General features: G+C 37.1%; 1 protein-coding gene and 2 long non-coding RNA genes across 3 annotated transcripts; all 3 read left to right on the forward strand.

Moving 5' to 3' along the window:
• The first annotated feature begins 534 nt into the window (after positions 1 to 534).
• LOC139126452 (uncharacterized) lies at positions 535 to 2,464 on the forward strand. Its single transcript, XR_011550581.1, has 3 exons — positions 535 to 653; positions 1,320 to 1,473; positions 2,287 to 2,464. It is a non-coding gene; the product is annotated as an uncharacterized lncRNA (long non-coding RNA).
• Positions 2,465 to 3,745: 1,281 nt separating this feature from the next.
• LOC139129272 (uncharacterized) lies at positions 3,746 to 10,707 on the forward strand. Its single transcript, XM_070694915.1, has 7 exons — positions 3,746 to 4,057; positions 4,393 to 4,487; positions 5,133 to 5,216; positions 8,093 to 8,210; positions 8,619 to 8,783; positions 9,594 to 9,786; positions 10,640 to 10,707. The coding sequence occupies exons 1-7, from the start codon at positions 3,746 to 3,748 to the stop codon at positions 10,705 to 10,707; spliced, it is 1,035 nt and encodes a 344-aa protein (XP_070551016.1).
• Positions 10,708 to 11,856: 1,149 nt separating this feature from the next.
• LOC139126458 (uncharacterized) lies at positions 11,857 to 16,984 on the forward strand. The gene is made up of 4 exons (XR_011550583.1): positions 11,857 to 11,991; positions 13,107 to 13,212; positions 16,133 to 16,194; positions 16,739 to 16,984. It is a non-coding gene; the product is annotated as an uncharacterized lncRNA (long non-coding RNA).
• Positions 16,985 to 17,223: the final 239 nt, after the last annotated feature.

The following is a 17,223-nucleotide window of genomic DNA, read 5'->3' on the forward strand; positions in this document are numbered from 1 at the left end:
GGAGGCATATTGTCCCTGATTGATATATTATATGATCAAAATGCAATGAAAATGCATTCTCAATGGCCATCAATTCCTGTGCCTGTCACATAAGTAAATTGCAAAATTTCACAACATGATTGTCTTTGTAATTTGCATCACATGATTAGCAAAGTCATAGACTGGCCTCACTGTGTCCAATTGAATTTGACTGCAATTATATGGCTTGTTCCAACCCGACATCCCACACCAAGTTCTAACTGAATTTTATGTACCGGTCTATGGTAGTCTGTGTGGGCTACCATTTCATGGATTTTGGTAGTCCAAGGGAAAGTTGGAAATCTGGATGTGGGACTACCGCCAATTCCGAGCCCTGACTAGTCAAACTTAGATGAATTAAACTATTTTTTTTCTCAGAAAAATTCAAGACATTTTACATCTAAGTGAAAATGTGACAGGGGAATATTAAACTTTCATAGAGACACATACACTTACAACTATTGTTACAACTTATACTGACAATACATTTTCCTCTCTCTTTAGTTTTTAGATAGTAGGGGACAGACTTATTACTCTTTGTCTGTCATTGACATCATACGTACAAGATTGGCAACACCAAGTACAGCTTCTAAACTTGTGTACTATCCCAGGAAATCTACAAATAATGTCATCAGGTATGTGTACCATTGATATTTCTTTGATGTTAGTTGCAACTGGCAGTTTCGCAGTATCACAAATGATGACTTATGTCAAGGCTTTTGTTTCATAGATATTGAATATACTTATTTATCATTAGTTTGTCATCATGTCTCGAATTCCATATAAACAGGTAATACAGCTAAGGGTTATGCTCAAAAACTTCAAACAGCTTTCCTGCCTTCAAATGCCTACATTAGCCCTGATGCCCTGCATCAGAATAGCTTTCAAGTTATTTTACTGAATTTTGATTGGTCGATTTCCTTTTGGCGTTGATCAACACATGTTTATGCATCATCACTCAAAACAGGCCGATCTGCAAAAATTTTTCAGTGGTCGCAGCAAGTAACATGATGCAGGTTTGGTCGATGATGGACAGAAGCAACGCCATGCGATATTGATCAGGTCCCCGACTAAGTCAGCAAAATTACGAACATTCAACAGAAGTGAGCTCAATAGTTTTAAATGGCTGCAGTATTCTGTAGATTGTAACGTTGTGGAATACAATATTTGAAACGAAATTTACATGCCTGTTTGCAATTAGAAGTTTAGAAAGAAATAACTTTGACAAGAATCAACTTTGTGATTTCGTGAAAAAAAAAGAAAGTAATCTCTAGCAACTGCTTGTTTTACTTTTGACACAGAGAAATGTATGAAGCACAGAAGTGGCAACTTCATCAAAGATATCACACACCAATGGTTGAGGCAAATGGTGAAGTTTTCTTTCTTAAAGACTTCGTGGTGATAAATCATGAAGGAACGCAAAAGCTTGGGTACATCTCTTCAATATATGTGGAGGTAACTTCCATAGTTTAATATTAAACCTCTGCCTACTGCCTGCCAGGTTGCCTTGATATTCAAAGTGTCGGTGACATGCCCCAAAACAACATTCTTCAATACCGGTACTTTCTGCTGAGGTTGTTTTGTGACATTATGCATTGTATATTGATGTGGAGGCACCTGGCTGGCTGAGCTATTTGGATACTGTTGACCAGGGACGAATGACGTCAATCATCCTAATTGATATGCATGATATGTAAATTAAATATAACATTAATTCTGACTAAAACAACCATCTTAGTACCTGTTCTGAATCTTTTTGGTTGCTATGTTGACCCTCTACCATACTTCCATGTTCTGACCATACCTACTGAAAGCTTGATTTGAGCATTTAATTTAATGTTTTGATGACGTTGTGTATTTTGTGCAGGAAAAGCTTTATGGTCACTGTTTAAACAGAATCCGTAGCAATACACGGTAATTTTCAAGGGGAGCTTTAGAAGTGTGAAAGACTCAGGTAAAACTTCACGCGAACTTCGGAAAAAAGTTGACTGTCCAGACTAGGCCTTTGGGACACACCTATCTGCACACCTATCTGCATCTTTTACTTGGGAAAATCATACAATCAAATTCAGGAATCATTGTCTTAACTGATATTATCTTACATCAACTCTATTACTTCAGTGTTCAAGAGTATAGGTATGTTGTGGAATGATCTCGGTCTGAAGATTCTTTTTAATCAATGGAAAACTGAGCCAGCATTTTGGAATGTTTTTTATATACATCAAAATAGCACACTGCAATTTAATGACAGCATTTTGAACTTTACAGACAAGGCAAGCAAAACAGCCTGATGTGTTTGTGAAGCTGATTTTGTGTGTAATCAAAGACAAAAAAGTGTGTCACACAGACAAAATTTTGACTGTTCCAAGTAGCCAACTGAAGAATCATTTGGAGAAACCACTTCACTGGGAAAACGTCGGCTGGAAAATTACAGAAAATGGACTAAGCAGACTATCTAATGAGGTAATAAAGACAAGCTTTCTGCTGAACTGAAATTCATTGATATCAGCTTTTTAGCAGGATAATGAATCAAGCATAATTTCAAAAGAAAGCAAATTGTGCAGCAAGGGCATGAACAGAATTACTCTCAAAGTTGTTCAAGATGTAACACTTAATCTGTCAAGTTATTGTTTTAATTAATCGACATGTTTCTTCGTTTTCACAACATTAATATAGCAGTGTTCGATGTGATCGTGTTTACACTTAAGGTAGAATGCGCCTCGGGGACAGATATTCGGACTCTCAAACTTTCTCAATTTTTTTCTGATCTACCGCTTGTTGGGGCTCATTTTAAAGCTCTTGGTGAAAGAAAACTTTTCTCCATCTTTGTTTTTCGAAGTTGGAAAATTTTATTTTTCTCCATAGAGTTAACACAGGGATGGCGGCCATTTTGAATTTCAAATATCATTGGTCATTTGGTTCTCTAGTACCACAGTTTGCATGGTGACCCCCAATTTTTATTCTTGATTTTGAAAGAGAGTGGTTGGAAGATTCTCCAAGGAAAGTTTGAGCAAAAGTTTAAGTCTTTCACTTTCGAGGCGCAAACTACCTTAATCAGCTACGTGCTCTCATTTACACAACACATCACAGCCATGCACTCCACACACATCAGACAGAAACATCCACACTTTAAAATATCAATATGCCATGTGATTTTCTTCTTTACCCATGATAATTACAATGCAGCTGGTTTTATGAATAGTACAGCAGCTTCATTGATATTTCAAATTGTGGTGATTTGTTTATGTTTCCCTGCCTGACCTGTGTGTAGTGGCACTGGTGTGTTGTATGTGTCTCTCTCTTTCCTGTAATATTTGGGAATTTTCAGTAATAGATAACCACAAAAACAAAGGATTTTCGTGTTTAGAATTGCCAAGGCTGTAGAACTAGAAGCTCACTTAATCCACGTAATCATCACATAGCCCCCAGGGTTAGACTATCCCAGTCACAATGTAAATCAACAGTGGTTGTTATTACTATTAGGTTCTGCATAACTGACCACCATCGTGTTGTAGATTAAATCAGGAAAAAGGTAATTGGTCTGTTTCATACAAATGAAGTACACACATCTTTGATTTATATTAAATTACTAATTGAATATTCCTCTTTTCAGTTTGTTAAATCAGCAGTATATAGACATCCCGCTAAGAGGATGATGTGAGACCTTGGTAAGCAAGTGCTCACAGTTCCAATTGTTCTTTTCTCCGATGATGTTGGAAGCAGTACAATGAAGAAATGGAATCCTTTGAGTGTATGGTGTTTCATGTTAAGTGGTCTTCCAAAGGATGAAAATAACAAGCTTCAGAACATATCATTTGTTAATGCCTCCACTGGTGTAGGTGCCATGGAACTAAGCAAGCCGCTGGTTGCAGGGCTGAAGTTATTGGAGACTACTGGAGTAGTTATGTACCATGCATCACTTAACACTGAAGTGATTTTCATCTCACCAGTACTGCTTGTGAAAGCTGACAATGTCAGGCAATCGGAGATTGTAAATCACACTGGTGCTACATCAATGAAATTTTGCCAACGCTGTACAGTAAGTAAATTTTCTTTTAGTTACATAAGAACAGAGATCAGATTTTATTGTTTTTTTTTCATGTATTAAACCATTCAATAACATAGTTGTGTGTTAATTATCTAAGATATGCATCCACATGACTTTGGATATTTTCTTTCAAAGGGACACATAGACTGTAGAGAAGTATTTATACTGTCTGTGCTTATATGCACTTTAGAATCAGTACTTTAATCCCAAAGCTTACACTTTTCTGGTCTTATTTGTTTTAATGCGCCAGAAGATGCATATAATCGCAATCTGTGATAAAGAAATTATCATATCATTGCCCCTTTATGTTATTCTCTTTTCATTAGGTCTCTAGGGATGATCCTTGTACGATAGGTACTGCTCGAACAAAGAACAATACGGTAGACTTTATGAAAGAAATAGAATCAGCCAGTACAGGAAGGTTAGTTTGCTTAATAAAAGTTTATTCCCAAAATACCATGATTTATGTCCGAGTACATTGTGCTGCAGCATAGGTATTGTCCAAGACGTAGCACTGCGGACAAAACTGAAGCGCATGCTCAGGTCATAAATCATGGTATTAAGGAATAAGTTATTAATGTACACCTTTTAGTTCAGTTTACCTGGAAAAGTCAAAATTAAAGCATTTTGAGATGCTTGTCACGCATTGCACTCACTGAGCAGACTAGGAGGACTTTAGCAAGCACACTAAGCGTACAGAATGAAATTTCAAAATGCACATCGCAGTGCACGCTGTAGAATTGTAGGTCAGCAGCATAATTAACTCAAATTCATAGTTTTTGTTAGAAACTTAATGTTTAGAAGGGCAGTCTTGGTAACTGAGACTAACTCAAAGAAAAGAGCTTATGACATGATTGATTAAATAGTTTAACAATACTACTAGTTGGTAATAATTTCTAATTGCAAAACAATAGAATTAAAAAATAATCATTTCTTCAAAAATTGCATATATTTGTAGTATTCACATTGTTTTTACTCAGCTATCATATTTTAATTAATAAGTGTAAAGTGGCAATAACTACATTGTTGTAAGTAATACAAATTATTCATCCTTTCTGTTTTAAAGTTTGAAGAAACAGCTGAGAACTAAGTATGGTGTTTGTGAATCTGCAAATCCCTTGATGGAATTACAATCCTTTGACAACGGGAGGTAGGTTTAACTGATGTATAAAAACACAGTGATAATAATCTTTATGGTCCTGATACGGCTTCTGCGGACCGAGCTCATACAGCGGAATGGACCTGAGTGTACAGGGGCCCATACGCCTTACGACCAAGGTCCAAAAAAGCTGTACTAGGGCCATGTAGGTTTTATCTTGTACCTTATTGATTGATTAATATGTAATTAAGAATAGTGTGCAAAGATTTGGAGATAGAAATATATCCAATGTCAACCATTAACCACCATTTTGTAAATTTTTCGGAAAAGTGATGGCCTTATCCTGTCGCGCGTTGATATACATAAAGACGTCATTGTTAGTCCCCATGGACACCGTCCAGGGGGACTTATAGGTTTGGTAATGTCTGTGCATCCGTACATCCCTGCATCCATCCGTTCACGTAGACATCTCAGAGATGCCTGGAGCGATTTCATTCAAACATGGTACAAGGATATGTCACACATATGCACATCGATTTTTTTTGTGATAAGATCAAATATGACTGCCATGCAGCCATTTTGTTTAGATTTTTCAGGTATAGAGCCATAACCCAGACATGTATTAACAGATTTTAGTGAAAGTTGGTACAAGGACATTGACCTTTGTCATAAATATGCACGTCTAATTTGTTTCATGACATGATCTAATATGGCTGCCATATGCGGCCATTTTGTTACAATTATTTACATTTACACTGACAGGGAGACACAATCATCAGCAGAAAGCTCGATTGAAAGGAATATTGTGCCTTTATGAAGATTTCACGCTACAATGACTGTGTACTTGAAGTGGAGCTGCAGCTAGGCAAAGAATGACAGCTTAAAAATTGGCTTAGCCATTAGTTGTCTGTTGCACGATCATGCTTGATCGAAATATATATTCAGTTTACTTTCAAATCTTCAAAAATGCATACATCATCGATAATGTACTCTGTCAACATTGGATTTAAACCCTAAAAAATATCACCCGGTTTCGCTTTCGTTTTCACTGTCGCCCGCACAATCAGAACGGAGGAGATGTTTGAATCTCGCGCTGTCTTTGTAAGTCCCCACGGACACTGTCCGTGGGACTTATAGGGTTGTTCATGTCCGTGCGTGCGTCTGTGTGTGTGCGTGCGTGCGTGTGTGCATCCGTCCGTCCGTTCACGCAGATATCTCAGACATGCCTGGTCAATTTCTATCAAACTTTGCACAAGGATAGTACCCGACCCCTTATAGATGCACATCAATTTGTTTCACAATGGCCATGCTAGAGGACTTTTTAGTTTACACCACCATAGACTACCATGTATAAGTCAGCTGTACAGCGAGAATTGAAATTCACTGGCGAGAATCATCAAGACTCGCCGTTCGGAGTCTTTATGATTCTCGCCAATGAACGGCGAGTCTTGATGATTCTCGCCAGTGAATTTCAATTCTCGCTGTACTTAGTGAGAATTCCATTCTCACCGGTGAGAATTTGTTCTCACACTTGATTCTCGCCAAGGAGTGCATATCTCACCAATCTCCGGTGGAGATTAAAATTTTCTCACCAACAGCGGTGAGAATAAGAACAGATTCTCACCGATTGCGAGAAAGCGTCAGTTCTCGCTCTAGTCACGCACTTTTTCCCTATAGTGATGTATAAGGTCAAGTAAAATAAAATTTAGTTTCTCATCGTATTCATATTGCAAAATGGATTCAGTGACACAGTTTATAGTCCCCACAGATGAAGTCCAGGGACCTTATAGATTGGGTCATGTCAATCCGTTCACGCAGATATATATCAGATATTTTGACAAAATGTCACGTGACCTCAGTGACCTTTGACCTCAATTACACATATTTGTCTATAACTCAGTAACCACAAGTGCTACACCCTTCATATATGGTATGATTGGACACCTTATGACGCCACATATTGTTCCTCATTAATTATGTGCATATCTAATTTTGAGCAAGCCAATAGAGCTAGAGGTCTGATTTTCGGTATATAGGGATGACTCAACAATTGAATATTTTGACAAAATGTCACGTAACCCCAGTGACCTTTGACCTCAAATATACATATTTGTCCATAATTCAATAACCACAAGTGCTACACCTTCATATATGGTATGATGGGACACCTTATGATGCCATATATTGTACCTCATAATTATGTGCATATCTAATTCTGAGCAAGCCAATAGAGCTGGATTTCTTGTTTTTTGGTATATAGGGATAACTATAGGATAACAAAATTTGACCAAATATCATGTGACCTCGATGACCTTTCACCTAAAATATACGTTTATTTCAATAAATAAGTAACCACAAGTGTTATGTCCTTTATATTTAGTAGGATGAAAGACCTTATGACAACACACGCTTTACTTCATTAATTATGCACATATCTAATTCTGATTTTTGGCATATAGGGATTAATTAGCAATTCAATTTTTTTTTCAGAATGTCATATGACCTCGATAACCTTTGACCTTGATTATACATATATATGCATAACTCAGTAACCACAAGTTCTATACCCTCCAATTTTGATAGGATATTAGACCTTAAGATGTCACACCTTGTACCTCATTTATTATGCGCATATGTATTTCTTGGCTGGCCAATGCAGCTGGAGGTCTGATCTTTTTTCCTGATTTAGAACCATAACTTAGACACATGCCTCATGTGTTCAAATTGGGAACAACGACAGAGACCTATGTGCCCATAGATCTCAACATATACACTCCAGTGATACTTGTTAATGACCACATTTCCCACATTGTCAATGACTTGTTCATGAACGGAACGTTTGCTGATAGCAATGTGAGTAGTTACTATTTTTTGACTAGTATGGCAATCAAATCCCATTAATACATTCTAAATGTTTTGAAATTCAGGACATTGGCATATGAAAGACTTCATAATATAGAGCTGGGAATCATAAAAATCTTCACACATCTGACATTTCAAGTAATACCAGCAAGTGATAAGGCAGAAATGGAACGCAAGTTGAAGGTACAGTATACACTCTTTGTTTTTTATGCCATGCTGGCATGGAGAGCAGTTGTGCTGGTACCCTTCAACAGGAGAATGATAAATATTATAAATACTGGAATCATTATGCTGTTAGCATCCACGTATGAAAAAACTGTGTGAAACGTTAGGCGTAGAATTGTATGTGTCTAGATTGAGAATAGAGTGTTGCAGTTTCTGTATTCTCTACTACAGCCTATATTGTTTTTCAAATGATTTCACCACGATGGAACTCATTCGTGGCCATTAAGCCCTATCTGTATCACAGCATTTTAAACACAGACACATAGAGAGGACTCTAATCTTCTCCACGCACCTATAATCAAAGTACCAATTAACAAGTATGAACTGAGTCATCAACAATGACTTGTATTCTTTACCTTATATCAGGTGTTTGACTGGTCTGCTTTTAAAAGAACGCTTTCACCAAATTTCATTGAGAAACATCAATCGTTTGTTGGACGGGACTACAAGTTATGGGCACAGGTGGCAACCTTTGTTCTTGCCGGGAATGTATCTGCCAAGTACCTAGAATTATGGCACCTTATAAGTGAGGTATGTAAACATTTCAGTTAGTTACCTTTATTATTATTACTGGTCAGTCTAAGTACCCTCAAATTTAAAGATAAAAAATCTTAAATAAAATTAAATATGCAAATTAGGGCTTTGCTGTCATAAAAATGTTCGACGACTTTCAATAATGTTATGTCATATTATTTTCAATGCTCATAACAAGTTACATCAACTTTGGACCAAAATATTACTTATTTTCACCCACATGGTTTGGTATATTATAGCATCTTTAGTCCAAAAAAATTCAAGTTTACAATGTTTATGTTTCAAAGGGCTTTCAAATGTACAGTATTATGTTAAAATACACCATATGGAATATGTTTGTGTTTCATTGATGTTAACCATCTTGACCTGTCAGTGAAATGTGGACTTGGCAGGAAAAGGGTGTCTTTTTGTCTATATATGCCAAATCTTGTTTGATTAATGTTTAAAAAGGAGTAACTAATGTGTTCGATTATCATTTTAAACATACATGTAGAAATATGCCAAATTTGATGAAACACACTACAAAGTATTTCAATCATAATCACACCTACTTTCATCTGTTATTTAGCTGAAATGAAGTTTATCAACAAAGACAATTAAAGTCTGTATGTTATGAATGTGATTGCTTTTAAAATCATTTGATAGATGTCAAGCTGATGCCCATATAATTGCTGTTATTTTTTCAGACAAACAGATCATAACAGGATAGTATACTATATAAAGAGAGTGTTGAATTTCTTTTACTATAATATAAACCGGTATTATATTTCAGAAAGGAACCATTTACATTTCTATGATTTGTTTTAGGTCTTCATACTTGTTCACAGGCCATATGTACAAGTAGATGAAATTGAAGCCTTGAAAGGACTGATAAATAGCCTCATAACTAAGATCAAGGACATATTCCCAACTGCTCTTAGGAAACCAAAGGTTCATATGCTGTTGCATTTGGCAGATGACATAATAACTATGGACCGTGTGACTGCAGTGATACAGAAAGGTATATTATGTCATCAACATAAAGGGGAATAATAAACACCTATTGCCTGCTCATGAAGGCTATTAGCACCTGTCTATATCCCGAGGGGCCGTGTGTTAACAGTAACACATTACTATTCCCCAATGCCGTATGCTGAGGGGTATAGCGATGTGTTTCTGGTAACATACCACCACAAAGGGTAATAGACGAGCGCTATAGCCCGAATAAAGACCAGGCTATGGATGTTTTATAACACACCACATGCTCATGCTTACTGCTATATATATTTTTAATGTGTTTTGATATTTTGCACCGCAACAATCCACTGTGACAAGTTCACTGGGTGATGTTTCCACAGCGGTTTCAGTTGTACGTGGTACAGTTTTCGTTCAAAAAAATTCTAAGCATACCTAGCAACATCCTCAGTTGCACTTTAATCTTTTCCGTCGATGAGCTGTTCAAGGTCTCACGCTGTTGGAATGTTGGAAAATGTTAGAAAATCTGTTTTAGAGAATGTGTCGTCACCTATCCCGGACACACATCACGTTTTAGTCACGCACCATTATTACAAAGCTGCAGACGACACTACGGTCATGTGACCGGACACTTTTCCAAATTTGATCAGAACTATTTCCCTATATGGAGAAATAGCTTTTCAAAAAATACCCTCTGACGTCACTTTTGTTGATCTGATGGGGACTAGACATATCTATTTTCACGTCACGAGACGTATTCTTGCGAATGGCGACACGGAATGGGCATGTGGCATGTTATAATGTCTATTACTGTATATCTACCTCGTGAACAATAGAATTTTGTGGTGCATAAAAAAACCCGTACAGAACGTCCATTCCGTAACACATCTGATTTCCAGGTGCCCCATCCCCTGCAGCTATGTCTGCGTATTCACTGTTGGATGGTTCAAAGGGACTCATTGGATAAGTGCCAGAACATGTCTCTCCACGCTCTCTGGTGACATGTTAAGTGCAGACATACTTTGCATCAGCCACTAATATAAGATGTATAATAAAAAGATTATCACAAAAATACGGCAAAGGATGCACTGGGACATTGGCGCAACGCATTGCCCTCCGCTTTGCATAAGGCAATACACTGTGCCAATATCCTGGTGCATTCTTTGCTGTATTTTTGTAGTAAATATAGGTTTGCGTAATAACACAAGTCTAATTTGTACATGTTAGTCCACATAGCAAGACTGCCTTGCAGAACACAGCTATCCTGAAGCCACTTATGCAATGCTGAAGTAGACATCATAGTACGCGTTATCTAGGTGCCCATCTTTCTTGCACACGGCACTTCACCTCACCAGCCTTGTTTCAGGGCCCTTGTCCATTTTCATTCATCAAGGCCATTGATAGTGTCGGCCACTCAATCACTCCACCAACCCCCATCTCCTCCTTGGCTCCATCAGTCTGCTTCCCCTCTATGAGCCATCCATTACATGCACCTCAGATCCACTCAAGAAGGCGGCCAACACCGGCCCAGTGGAACCACTTTCACTTTCGGCTTTCAAAAGGTCTGCAAACCCAAGTTCACAACCCGAACATTTGCCCCCGAAGCCGACTGGCGGAGAACCCTCGCCCAATTTTTGAGTTGTTTTTTGTTTACTCGGTTTTGATGTAATACTTTATTTAGTTTAACTTTCGACATTGCGCTTATCTGTAGTCAGGTTATTACTGCTAGCTTAATTCCTTATATTTGTGCAGCTGCTTTGCTCCTTTCTGTAGCATATTAAACTTTCTTTTGACTCCATATCATGTGTAGTAGTGTGTGCTTACAAACTTCAAATATAAATATGTAAACCAGTTCTATTTGTATCCCCATATTGATATGACTAATTAAAAACAGATGTCTGAAAATTTTATCAAAGTATGATCATTCATAGGCTGTTGAATTTTCCAAAAGTGAAAAAAAATTCATTATAGAACTACTGATTTGCAAAAGTCAACGTGATTTTAAAAATAATTAAATTGGCCACACAGATCTTTATTACATGCCTCATAAAGCTAAAGTCACAAAACCTTACAAAGTATTGTATCAACTTATTATATTTCAGGTGTGAATCTTTGATGGGTCTCGTGAGAGTGAAATATCTGTTCACGAACCACCACAACCCATCGAAAGATCTTGCCCGTAATTTTGGAGGCTGCAGCAAATCCGCTTCATACTACAAGTTGGATATTGGAAATATTTCAATAATTACAGGTAAGAAGTGACATTTTCATCATATTACATTCTATCATAGCGTCCAGTCACCGTTTGTAAATATTGCACAATGGCACAATAGCTCAACGTTACCTTGAAAAGCATATTTTGTCAATATTATTTTTATTGCTAAACAGACATGTTTTTATGGCTGATGTTTGAAAACTTAGATTAATTTATTTGTATGAACCACAAAAAGCTGTCCAAATACTAAATTTATTTACTCTGTCAAAAGGAAACAAAGTTCAAATAACTTTGGATCATTGATAACATTTACTGGCTTGTTGCCCAGTCAAATATACATTCGTCAACTGACATAAAATTCATCATTTTTGGCATTATTTATCATTAATTTGAGTACATGTATCGTACTGTCACTGATAGTTAACATTTTCAGGCCATAGTGTAATTATTTTCTGTCTCACATTTTTTTAATCTGTTTCCTTTTTATGTTTGTAACTACATTGAGTCCCAAATGATTCATCACATTAATAAAAATAACAAATCATATGTAACAAAAAAAAATGACCATGAATATCACAAGGAAATAGATTTTAGAAATATATGTCATGCATGTCATCGATTAAGTCGTATATCATTATATTGCCATGCCCTATCCATTGCATTTGAATCGGTTGAGCCGAACCATGTGACCTACCTCAAATAAACAATAAGAGATTGTTTATTTGCCCGTGAATATGAATAATATCATAGACATCATAACTTTTCAGCTAAAATGTACTTGTGGGCTAAGTTTAGACACTTGTTATAAAAAAATCATGATTTGCAAAACTTATACACCACACACACTACTCACCGACAAGTTCTTGGGGTCTTGTGGGGAATTTTCATAAATTTTGATGTTTTTTGAGGTTTGTTGATGATATATTGGAAATAACAGACTTCGTGCTGACCATTAATGTTTATTTATGGGCACGGGCAAGAGGAAAACCAACGTTAACGGGCTTGGCAAGCCACTCCTGATAATTTTTGGCTTTTCTCTCGCCCTTGCCCATAAATAAATATTAATTGTCAGCGTGTCGCCCATTATTTCTATAATATATGTTTGACTCTACAAAACTCATGTCACCTTTTTATTAAATGCAAAATCATAGATGTTGTGGCGATGCTGTACAAAGACTGAACAACAGACCAGAGGTTCAAAGATTTTTGTATGGTAATAAAGACGACAGAAAACAAAGAAGAGGAGCGTTGAGAAAGGTCTCTTGAGTATACATAATTATACATCTATTTAAACAAATCTCATTCATCACAAGGCTAGAAAAAATCCTGTCCAACTGGTGTGACCAATTTTTAGGCAACCTAAATTTATGTGTGTATACGTATGTGCTTTTGGCAAAATTGACATTGTAATTAACCCTTTGAACACAAAAGTTAGTTTTTGTCACCTTTATATAATGTGCCCCAGTCAGATTTTATCACATTGTTGCAAAAAATTTGGTGAAAAACTGTAGCCAATGACATGTGATGTCCATTTGATTCAAAAAAAACAAAAACAGAAAAATTCATAAAAATCGCTAAATGTTGTGCTGAAATTTTGGTTTGAAAAATTACAGCACTCAAAGGGTTAATAGACAGTAATAGAAAACAACAATGCTATCAAAAAATTATAAATCATTATTAGACATGTCTTTTTGAACATAATTGTTTTGTCTTCAAGAAAAGTATGTGCAAATATTAAATTAAAAAGTTCATAGTTTAGATAGTCCTAATGTTAAACTTTAAGACAGGAAATATAAGCATATAAGCAGTTGATTTTCATATATGTTAAGTGGAATCTGTGTTTTATCACAGATGTGTTTTGTGATTACACCTAGCTATCTGCCTTCCTTACATCTTCACTGTCGTCCCCTTAGCCAATCGGCTCTTCTACCCATGACTGTTATCAATCATCCTTCCCAGCCAATCAGCCACGTTTGCACACGACACTACATAATCAAGCCTTTGTCTCATCGCTCCCATTCATTCATTCATTCATTCATTCAGCCGCTGAGTTCATGCCATGCCAGCTCAGCCTATCCCTCCTTTTGGGGGTCACTTCAGTCATGCTTCCTTCGTTTGGACTTTGGATTCCATCCTGACCCCCATTTCTCGGGAATTCCACTCCTTTCCCACATTGCGGCCTTTCAGGATGGATTCATCATCTAGGTCATTCAGACCTTGACCCAAGGTCACCAATGACCGTTGCTCGGTTGCTTGACTGAAGGGACCCTCTCCCATATATTTTGCTCATATTTTATTGTAGGTTAGTTTGCTACTCATATTTGACTGTTTTGTATTGTAAGTTTTGATAGTACTTTGAGATCTGCGAGGGCACTAGTTCTATGCCCTTTACTGCTTTATTTCTGCCGTTTCATCTTTTGCTCATTATATACTCTGTTGGCGTTTACGTTCTCCTTTTTTGCAATAAACCCTCCTGTCTTAATTCATCAACTTAGTGGTGGTGTGTTCACAAAATGGAATCTGTGTTTTATCACAGATGTGTTTTGTGAGTACACCTAGCTATCTGCCTTCCTTACATCTTCACTGTCGTCCCCTTAGCCAATCGGCTCTTCTACCCATGACTGTTATCAATCATCCTTCCCAGCCAATCAGCCACGTTTGCACACGACACTACATAATCAAGCCTTTGTCTCATCGCTCCCATTCATTCATTCATTCATTCATTCAGCCGCTGGTTCATGCCATGCCAGCTCAGCCTATCCCTCCTTTGGGGGTCACTTCAGTCATGCTTCCTTCGTTTGGACTTTGGATTCCATCCTGACCCCCATTTCTCGGGAATTCCACTCCTTTCCCACATTGCGGCCTTTCAGGATGGATTCATCATCTAGGTCATTCAGACCTTGACCCCAAGGTCACCAATGACCGTTGCTCGGTTGCTTGACTGAAGGGACCCTCTCCCATATATTTTGCTCATATTTTATTGTAGGTTAGTTTGCTACTCATATTTTGACTGTTTTGTATTGTAAGTTTTGATAGTACTTTGAGATCTGCGAGGGCACTAGTTTCTATGCCCTTTACTGCTTTATTTCTGCCGTTTCATCTTTGGCTCATTATATACTCTGTTGGCGTTTACGTTCTCCTTTTTTGCAATAAACCCTCCTGTCTTAATTCATCAACTTAGTGGTGGTGTGTTCACAAAATGGAATCTGTGTTTTATCACAGATGTGTTTTGTGAGTACACCTAGCTATCTGCCTTCCTTACATCTTCACTGTCGTCCCCTTAGCCAATCGGCTCTTCTACCCATGACTGTTATCAATCCTCCTTCCCAGCCAATCAGCCACGTTTGCACACGACACTACATAATCAAGCCTTTGTCTCATCGCTCCCATCATTCTCATTCATTCATTCATTCAGCTGCTGAGTTCATGCCATACCAGCTCAGCCTATCCCACCACCATCCCCTGTCTCCTCCTCTCCTTTTCCCTTTCTTTCAAGTTTCCGGGCTTTGGATTCCATCCTGACCCCCATTTCTCGGGAATTCCACTCCTTTCCCACATTGCGGCCTCTCAGGATGGATTCATCATCAAGGTCATTCAGACCTTGACCCCAAGGTCACCAATGACCGTTGCTCGGTTGCTTGACCCTCTCCCATATATTTTGCTCATATTTTATCGTAGGTTAGTTTGCTACTCATATTTTGACTGTTTTGTATTGTAAGTTTTGATAGTACTTTGAGATCTGCGAGGGCACTACCGTAGTTCTATGCCCTTTACTGCTTTATTCTGCCCTTTCATCTTTTGCTCTATTATATACTCTGTTGCGTTTACGTTCTCCTTTTTTGCAATAAACCCTCCTGTCTTTCATCAACTTAGCGGTGGTGTGTTCACAAAGTGTATATTGTTGACGATATTTGTGTTATAGTGACATTGTCATAGGCAATTGTTAAAATGTTAAAATATGACTAATGTTGATCTTGAAACATGATAAATTTGATATCACTCTAAAGTATTGTCCTTTTTAATTGAAATGTTTCACAAAAGTCATTATTATATAAAATGTATCAATACCTGTATTCATATTAACTCACCTAAAATCATGACAATTGTCAGCTCATAAAAACAATTCGATAAGATATGATGTATCAAATTTAAAAATTGAGTGCTATTTATTTCGCAGCTCAAGGGTTACATCAAAATGGTGAATGAAGGAGATAATACAATCAAGGATAATTTGAGCAGGTAACTCCTCAATTTTGCTGTCATCATAAATTCTTAAGTACTGACAATGACAGAGACTTGGAAATAGTACAATCTAATAATACTTACAATACAATTAAGCTTGTAATATGTAATGATATTGAGAATACCACTTTAGAGTATAAATGATTTTGTTACATACATTAATATTGAATATGAAAAATTGTGGATACATGCAGCTCCAGACATTATACATAAGACATGAATGACTGTCCGTGCCAGATAAATTGTAGTCTCTGTTTAGGCTGCATTCAAAAAAATGGCTAGGGAGAGAGGGGCTTGGTGAATTAGGATGAATTTTTTTTTCAGAATCCACCTTGTATGCCCTCAAAATGTTTTCAAGTCACGCCCGTCTATATCGTCAATATTTTCAAGTCTCCCATTATCACATAGCTATATATTTATTTTGGCAGTTCTGTTCGCATATGTTTCACTCTACTTATATTAGCAGTCTAAAGAGTCATATAATTTTCACTCTTCTGTGTGCATATTTAGTACTGACAGATGTTTTTGTCCTTGATTGTAGATTTCTCTCAGATAGTAATATTAAGAGATCAGCAAATGAAGACATCACTGAGTATAAAGCAGTTCAAGCAGAGAATGGCATAGTGAACTGTGGGTCCTTCATGAGTTACACAAGTTCATCTGGGAAAGTATGTTGTTATGCAATAAGTGGTAGAGAAAACTATCATGAACTCCAAGTTCAATTTTTGCCTCCCATTTGCCATACATAAATATGGCAACTGGAAGGTTATATGGTTGCAAAAAGTAAAAAATCCCCAACCTCTGCATGTGTGAGACTGATTTTCGGTATGTGATGACATAATGGTTTAGATATGCTGTCATTAAAAATGAACCTGTCAGTCTTATAATTAGGCAAATTAGGTTGTAAAAACCAAAATGGAGCATTTCATATTGCTGGGGTATAAGATTGATTTGCACTTGCAGTGGAATTTTCTTCGTAATCATTCTGTAGGAATGTGATGTCATGTGTGTACAAATATTGTCAAT

The sequence above is a fragment of the Ptychodera flava genome, chromosome 3, assembly GCF_041260155.1.
Source record: "Ptychodera flava strain L36383 chromosome 3, AS_Pfla_20210202, whole genome shotgun sequence".
Lineage (NCBI taxonomy): Eukaryota > Metazoa > Hemichordata > Enteropneusta > Ptychoderidae > Ptychodera > Ptychodera flava.